General features: G+C 38.0%; 1 protein-coding gene across 1 annotated transcript; it reads left to right on the plus strand.

The window, feature by feature from the left end:
* Positions 1-1,918: 1,918 nt before the first annotated feature.
* On the plus strand, positions 1,919-8,428 carry LOC120354575. The gene is made up of 3 exons (XM_039441923.1): positions 1,919-2,555; positions 6,830-6,980; positions 8,359-8,428. Exons 1-3 carry the CDS (start codon positions 2,276-2,278, stop codon positions 8,426-8,428), a joined length of 501 nt encoding a protein of 166 aa, XP_039297857.1. The 5' UTR covers positions 1,919-2,275.
* The last annotated feature ends 293 nt before the right edge of the window (positions 8,429-8,721 follow it).

Consider the following 8,721-nt stretch of genomic DNA (forward strand, 5'->3'; position numbering starts at 1 on the left):
CGAATGCTGTAGTTATAAATTGTTGCTTCCAAATGAGTAATATCATGCATTTTAGCCAAGTCAGAGGTAAAGGTTTTCCGTAATCTTGTATCTGGACAGGCAATAAAGTCTTCAATATGGTTACCTAGCTGCTTATTTACACCAGGGCTTGTCATTTGACAAACAAACTTATTATAAATTTTTACTCTCACATTATTATTAACCCAAGTCAAGCAATCAATTCCAACAGTTCCATCATTATTCACAATTACATTATAGTCTTCTTTATATTCTCCTTGGAAACAAAAACAATGATTTGTAGTTAGAAAATCACACATTCCACTCTTGTTAAATATTCCAGCAAAGTCCTGTGTTATGTCCAATTCCAGAAGATAGGAATGTTCCTTCCTAAGCTGCTCCAATATTGTTGGTAACTCCGCCATTAATGTAGCAATGGGGACATCGGCAAGCTCTACTTTGTATGGTATCCCCACTGGATTGTAGTACTTCTGCTGCACTTCTCTATAGTTGTCCTCCCCAAGCAGATGTAGAATCTTCTTTGACATATCGCTTCCACTGTCCAATAAGTATGGCAACTTTGCTTTAACTCCATGCTTAGCTGACACCATTTTGGAGAATTTCCCTCTCAAGTACAAGTTGAATGATCCACACATCTCCTTCTTTAGAATAGAACGTCTTTTATCCAGTTCTTGGCAGTCCTCCAAACCACAAACCTTTACCAGCATAATATTGTCGCAAAAAGGTTCTGTTATAGGCACAAGATTTGATTCATCCTGCACCAACAATTCTTCTCCAGCAGTGTAATCAATTTTCCCAATGTCTGTAATAAGGTTGTCATTGCATAGATTTTCTGTCAGCAGCCACAAACCAAACCGCTTATTGGTAGGCTTTATTTTATTACCACAGAGCTGAGAAACACTAATCATTTTGGAAGGAGCCATGTTCACTCCTTCGCTTCTACTATCAAACTGAGCGAATGTCAATTATTCTGGAGTATTTATAGGGATACAGCTAAGGAGAAGGATACTGTGCATGTGCAAAGATAACTAGAAAATTGTTGCATAATGTTGTGCAATGTGAGCAGAGAAGGTTGTAATCCAATGTGATGTCATCCAGGCTAAGAGCAGTGATGGGTGGAGCCAAGGTCACATGATAGGGGGAGGAGTAGGGGTCGCTGAAATTGCATCGCCGAAAGTAAAGTAAGGTGATTTTTGACCTATATGAAGTGTAGCTGTTGGGAATGTTTAAGAAATCACATCAGCAAAATTCTCGAAAGTTCCAAAAGGATCATGATATCCTTCTCCAATGTTGAATAGTGGCTCAACACTCCACCTTGCACTCATGACAAACATGCAATCACCGCAAGGGCATGGTGATTCAGGGTCTGCTGGTGCCATTGCTGATTGAAGTACTGGATATAGATGTCACTTTTCAAGCAATTTTCTCAAAATGCTGTACTGGGATGCATCACCATCTATTTTATAGTCATTGGTCATATCAGCAAGCTCATCATTTGATAAGGGACGTGACCGTTTAGCAGGGATAGTACTGCTTCCTGACTCATTGACTTTATCAATGAGCTCATCATGTGATGAGGAATGTAACCGTTTAGCTGTTGTAGTACTGCTAGCTGCCTGAATCTTGGGAATTTCATGAGAGTCAATCATCTCTTCCTCCTCATCCTCCTCCTCCTCCTCCTCCTCCTCCTCATCCTCCTCATCAATGTGTGCTAGAGTGGGGATCTTGTAATGTCCATTTGCAAGAGTTGTAATTCCATCATCTAGAATATACCTCTTCTCATCATATAGGTAAAAAATCACCTTACTTTACTTTCGGCGATGCAATTTCAGCGACACCCACTCCTCCTCCTATCATTTGACCTTGGCTCCACCCATCATTGCTCTTAGCCTGGATGACGTCACATTGGATTACAACCTTCTCTGCTCACATTGCACAACATTATGCAACAATTTTCTAGTTATCTTTGCACATGCACAGTATCCTTCTCCTTAGCTGTATCCCTATAAATACTCCAGAATAATTGACATTCGCTCAGTTTGATAGTAGCAGCAAAGCAGTGAACATGGCTTCTTCCAAAGTGTTTAGTGTTTCACATTGGATTACAACCTTCTCTGCTCACATTGCACAACATTATGCAACAATTTTCTAGTTATCTTTGCACATGCACAGTATCCTTCTCCTTAGCTGTATCCCAGTAAATACTCCAGAATAATTGACATTCGCTCAGTTTGATAGTAGCAGCGAAGGAGTGAACATGGCTTCTTCCAAAATGTTTAGTGTTTTTCAGCTCTGTGGTAATAAAATAAAGCCTACCAATGAGCGGTTTGGTTTGTGGCTGCTGACAGAAAATCTATGCAATGACAAACTTATCACAGACATTGGGAAAATTGATTACACTGCTGGAGAAGAACTGTTGGTGCAGGATGAATCAAATCTTGTGCCTATAACAGAACCTTTCTGCGACAATATTATGCTGGTAAAGGTTTGTGGTTTGGAGGACTGCCAAGAACTGGATGAAAGACGTTTTGAAAAAGGTAAGGATGGATTAGGCTAGGCTAGGTTCGGGTGGGGTAGGAATTAGACACTAATGAGGAGATTGCCTGATGTTAAGCCAGTCATCGATCCATCTGCGGCAATACCTGCATTTTCTTGTACCTTGCATGCATATTTTGCATGCTAGGTGCATGCAGGGGAGGAGTAGACAGATGAAGTTATCCACTTCTCTGCATACAGAACATACACTCATGAGATGATGTCGATGATCTGGCTCATCATCATCAACATCATCATCATCATCAACTCGTATGTTCTGTATGTTGAGCTGACTCCGGATGTGGACATTGCTCCTTAAAAATGTCATTATCCTCCTCTCTTCAAAGCTGCTGTCTGGGGCTAGGGTTGAGGATTGTGGTCTGTTAATTTCGAATGTGGGGGATGAAGGCAGTGAATCAGTGCTATCATCATCAATATCATAGAGTGATGAGGAGGAGGGGGGATGGATGTTTGGGTGTGTCGGGGATGATGGTCGGGAGCTGTACGGTGGGGGTGGGGAATGTGGGGAATGTGAATAGGGAGGAAGGTAAGTTGGGGGCACCCGCTCCTCATTAGTATTACTGTTGCTGCTCATGTCTGAAAAAACGACATACACACCTTCATCACTATCAAAAAAAAGACAAAGGTTCTCTTATCAAAACAAAAGTGCAACACATAAAAAACTACTACCAGCAAAAAATCAATAAGTCTCTTTATTCTGTCAAGAGAGAGAGACTGGGTCAAAGAGACACTCACCAGCAAACAAAAAATCAATAAGTCTCTTTATTCTGTCAAGAGAGAGAGACTGGGTCAAAGAGACACTCACCAGCAAACAAAAAATCAATAAGATGACTCTTACTTACTCTGTCAGGAGAGAGAGAGAGAGACTGGTTGTTGTCTGTGTTTTACTGTAGAGAGGGGACTGGTCATCTGTGTTTACTGATTACTGTTCACCCAAAAAAACGTGTACTACTCACTCAAAGAAAAGACGATTGTGTGCACAAGTGACAAAGTATTATCCCATTTTATAGAATATTGCCTAAGCTTAGGGGTGCGTGGTGGTGGTGGTGACAGAGTTGGTTGCAGGGGCAGGGGGGTGGTGGCAGTGGGCAATGATTGTCGACAACAACCTACAATTATTTTTTTTTCTGTAGTCGTGTAAAAGGACAATACCCCTAATTTGTGTGTGTGTGTGTGTGCGGGTGTGTGTAATTATCGAGTGTCACAAAACACGCTGCCTGTTGCTTCATGTGAATCTCAACACATAATTACACACAACACACAGCAGCACTTCAATTTGGTGCACCCCACAACCCTAATTAACACTGTTATGGTGTGTTATTTGCATTCCTTCCACAGCACAAAATAAGTTGACTGTTGTCATCACTCCTCCTCGCTGCTGCTGTGTGTCTGGCAAAGGGGTGGAGTTCTTGCATCAGCAGAAAGAAAAAATATGCAAGACGCAAAAAACATTTTGAATAATTGAGATGATGACAAGAAGCAAAGTCTACTACTACCCTACCCTATTATTATCATTATCCCTCCTCCCTCCCCCCCTTCTGTTGAGACTTACCTCCACCCTGCACTTTCTTCTGTTTGTAAACATCATAAAACAGTTTCAATTTGACCAGAATGTTTATTGCTGCCTGAAAACTCGAACAGAACACTTCTCACTCTCTAAACAACTCCATTGAAAGCACTTACCAGCAGCAGCAGGCAGCCTTTGTGTGTGCACTCATTATTGATTGAGAATAACAATTGAAAGTGGTGACTTTGTCAGACACACACACGCAGAGAGAGATATTGTTGTAATATTCTATACACACATATTTGTTCTTCGTTAACAAAAATTCAAAGGTATGTTTCACAACTCTACTACTATATCATATTATTTTTGTATCCTCATCTTCTTCTTCTTCTTCTTCTTCTTCTTATTCTTCTTCTACATTAAAATGATTTCAAAGTAAAAAAATCTAAAAACAACCTCTTTTATATTAAGAGAGAGAGAGAGACACATACACATACAAACATATTTTGTTTTTTTCTATTTTGCAGATGTTCTCCTCTAAGAGAAGACACATGCCAAACATATTAAAAAAAGAAATGGGTTTAAATGAGCTAAAATCACCACTCTCCCTACTAACTTTATCCAAAGAGGCTAGCATAAATGCAATTTTCTATGGAGCAAATTTGTGCAGCATACCCAAATCAATGCAATCTCAGATTTTAGAATATGGTGAAAATCGTGAATTACAATGTACAACTAGCAGCAACAGCCTTGTTTCTAAATTGTATGCTATATGTAAAAGACTTGATATTAAAGACCTCATGAACATGATTGCAGCTGAACACTTGACGTGTGAAGATGTTACAGCATTGTATCTGCAAAATCTTGACTTCCAAGAAGAAGGAGAAAAAGATGCCGATTACATATTGTTGTATAAACAACAGCATATAGATTTAACAAAAGATTTTCATTTACCGTCATGTTTAGACCATCAGTGTTTATGCCCCATAAATACTATAGTAATGTACAAATGTTGTTGTAAGGAATTCTTTGACATTACATCGCATATGTTTGAATTTCAAAATAAGAGTAGATATATTGATCCATTCATTTTGAGAGAAATTAACCCAGAGAAATATCGTTCATTTGACAGAAACCCCGAAGAGTATACTTTTGATTATATTATGAGAAACCTAACGTATTTTCACTATAGGTAGTGGACACTAATAATGATAACAAGATAAAAAAAATGAGTATGAATGACTGTTCACACACACACACACACACACACACACACACACACACACACACACACACACACACACACACACACACACACACACACCACACACACACACACACACACACACACACACACACACACACTAACGTGAAAAATACTAGAGTGAATATTATCATAGCATTTTTTTTTCTAGTGTAAAAAATAATAATGACACCAAATGAACAATGGACCTGTGTTGAATTACAAAAAGATATGGAGTTTGTGTAATTTAGTTAGAAATATGAAAATAAACTATTCATCTCATAGTTCAGCATTGAATAATGCTAAAAGGATTGCTAATAGTGGTTGGTATCTCCCATTCAGATTGTTGCACATACCTCCATGTTCTTTCGAACATATTCTAGCCATGGATGGTGAAATCTGGTATTGCAATTGTATAAAATTAGCTTTCCGATTATACCACTTGGATTCATATATCACTCATGGATACACACTAAATTCACCGTCGTTTGTGAATTATAAATGATGGTCTTGTCTTTTTCCAACCTCAAGAAGCACACCCACATCTGAACGAATTTTAGGTGACTGCTATCAAAATTTACTCGCAGACATAGGAAAAATCTATTGTTTAAAGGAAGATCAAGTTCAAGATCGAACATTATCATTGTGTAATAAACTATTTTGTACCGAATAAATACCATGACTTTCAGATGTCAGCTGAAGAATTAGTCAAAGCAATTTCAGCGGAAACAGCTTCTTATAAATTTACGAGCTTACAAGAACTGATACCAGATCAAAACTATCCTATGATAAGTGCTGCACATTTGAAAACACAACATGGTGATAGAATTTTAGTGAAACTTGAAGTTGATGGCCTCAACAAGTTGTATGTTTTACCAGAACGCTACTTCAACGAGAAAATGTTCAATTTGACGAAAAAAAGAATAAAATCGACATGACTGATTATTTGATGTCTGTTCAACCATATGGTAGAACATTTAATATTAAAATATACCAAAGCGAGTGTACATCATCACAATAGAAAACAACAGTTAATAATCTTTTATTTTATTGTTACTTTACACACACACACACACACACACACACACACACACACACACACACACACACACACACACACACACACACACACACACACCACACACACACCACACACACACACACACACACCACACACACACACACACACACACACACACACACACACACACACACACACACACACACACACACACACACCACAACACACACACACACACACACACACACACACACACACACACACACACACACACACACACACACAACACACACACACACACACACACACACACACACACACCACACACACACACACACACACACCACACACACACACACACACACACACACACACCACACACACACCACACACACACACACCACACACACACCACACACACACACACACATACACTTATGTAAATATTGTTGCTGTATTATGTTTTTCTATTTTTCTACCGTAGGTAATTGTAGTAGTAACTACAAAATATGGCTCCTATTGAAAGGAAACAGGTTGGTGCAAACTGCAGAAGAAAAAAGACCACTGCTGCAGCCAGGTGTTAGTGGAGCGGGACATTTAAAGGACAAAACAGATAATTATAATCGGTTCAGTTTGTTAGAAGATGAATTTAGAGGTTGTCTAAAAACTTATTATTATAATAATTTTGCACATAGTAAATCCGGTCACAAACCATTTATAGACTATAACCCAATGTTTAATGGTTCAGACAATTATATTTCCAGTCTATTGGCTCACAGGTTTCAATGAAGTGGGGCTATAAAATTCAATATTGTTGTGGAATCTACATATCAGAAAATCAATAAGGACAGTGAAAAATTGTTGAGTTAGCAAATGTGGCTTTTAAAACAATCAATTTCATTGTAACATCACTAGACAATCTACCAAAACAGATTCGCGATTCATTTTTTAATTTACTCATAGAAGAGACAAATTATCAAGGTAAATCCAGTGGTTGGTCATTAAGAAATATTGATGGATTGATGCTAAGAATTAATAGATACAGACCATTGAAAGACCAAGAGGGGTCTTCATATATTAAGCTACCCAAGAGTATATTGTCTAAAAATGTATTATAAACCCACAGAATCAAACAGATTCTAAATGTTTCATGTATGTGATACTAGTGCAACACATTAGAGGTAGTTGTAAATATTGTGTTGATAATCGTTATTATCGTTTGTTAAACAAGAACAATCAACTATATAATTTCAATAACATTGATTTTCCAACACCAATTTGTGAACTAGATAGATTTGGAAAGGATAACCCGACAGTTTCTGTTAATGTATAAGGAATTGACGATAAAAATCTAATTTATCCGTGTCGAATTAGCAAAACAACTAGACAAGACCACTTTGATTTATTACTGCTTGTTGAAAAAGCGGATGACAAAGAGGAGGAAGGAGTGGGCGGGGGTGTGGGGGATGAGAAGGAGGAAAGGGCAACTGATGTTGTCGATGTAGCTACATTTAAAGTAGAAACCAAAACTCACTATTGTTTAATTGTTGATTTTGAAAAACTTATTAGGAAACAACTAACTAAACATGATGGAAAAATAATTATCTGTCGACGATGTTTTACTCATTATACCCTTATTCAAGACAGAGAAAAACAAATGAAAGAACACGAAGAATATTGTTCTCAACAAAAAGTTACGAGAGTTACTATGCCTAAAATGCAAGAGGATGGAACACCACCAGTTTTAGAATTTAAAAACCCATTGAGAAAATATAAACTACTCCTAAGTTGTTATGCTGATTTTGAATGTCTTCTCATTAAACCACCACCACCAAACTCAGAGTCTGATAATGATGATGATGATGATGATGATGATGGTGGTGATAATGGAGAAGCCGAGGCAACGGGTAAAATCGATAGCACTGCAAGGAGGAGGAGGTTGTAGAGAGGGAATCGAGCAACAAACACTAAACATAATCATGTTGTAATGTCCTACTGTTTGTATTTTGTTAGAGATGAAACACAGATACTGGACAGTTGCGCCACTATCACAGAAAATACCATCGCGTCCTATACTCTATAGAGGTGAAAATGCTGCCATACATTTTCTAACCACTTTAACTTAATATGCAATCCAGATCATAGAATCGATAGATGAACATTATATTGGAATGTTTCCATTAACTAGAGAACAAGAGCAAATGCATTCTGATGCAAAATTTTGCGATGCATGCAAAAAGCCTTTTGAAAACAATAAAGTTTATGATCATTGTCATCTCACTGGATACTATAGGACTGCTCTTTGCAATGCATGTAACTTACAAAGACAACGTCAAACATACATCACAGTATTTCTACACAATTCAGCATCTTATG

This window comes from Nilaparvata lugens, chromosome X (assembly GCF_014356525.2).
Source record: "Nilaparvata lugens isolate BPH chromosome X, ASM1435652v1, whole genome shotgun sequence".
NCBI classification, from domain to species: Eukaryota; Metazoa; Arthropoda; class Insecta; order Hemiptera; family Delphacidae; genus Nilaparvata; species Nilaparvata lugens.

Coding starts and splice junctions, on each gene's coding strand:
- LOC120354575 (XM_039441923.1), top strand. CDS start 2,276: ATGGCTTCTTCCAAAATGTTTAGTGTTTTTCAGCTCTGTGGTAATAAA. Junction 2,556..6,829: donor TGAAAGACGTTTTGAAAAAG/GTAAGGATGGAT, acceptor TTTCTACCGTAG/GTAATTGTAGTAGTAACTAC. Junction 6,981..8,358: donor AATTATAATCGGTTCAGTTT/GTTAGAAGATGA, acceptor GTATTTTGTTAG/AGATGAAACACAGATACTGG.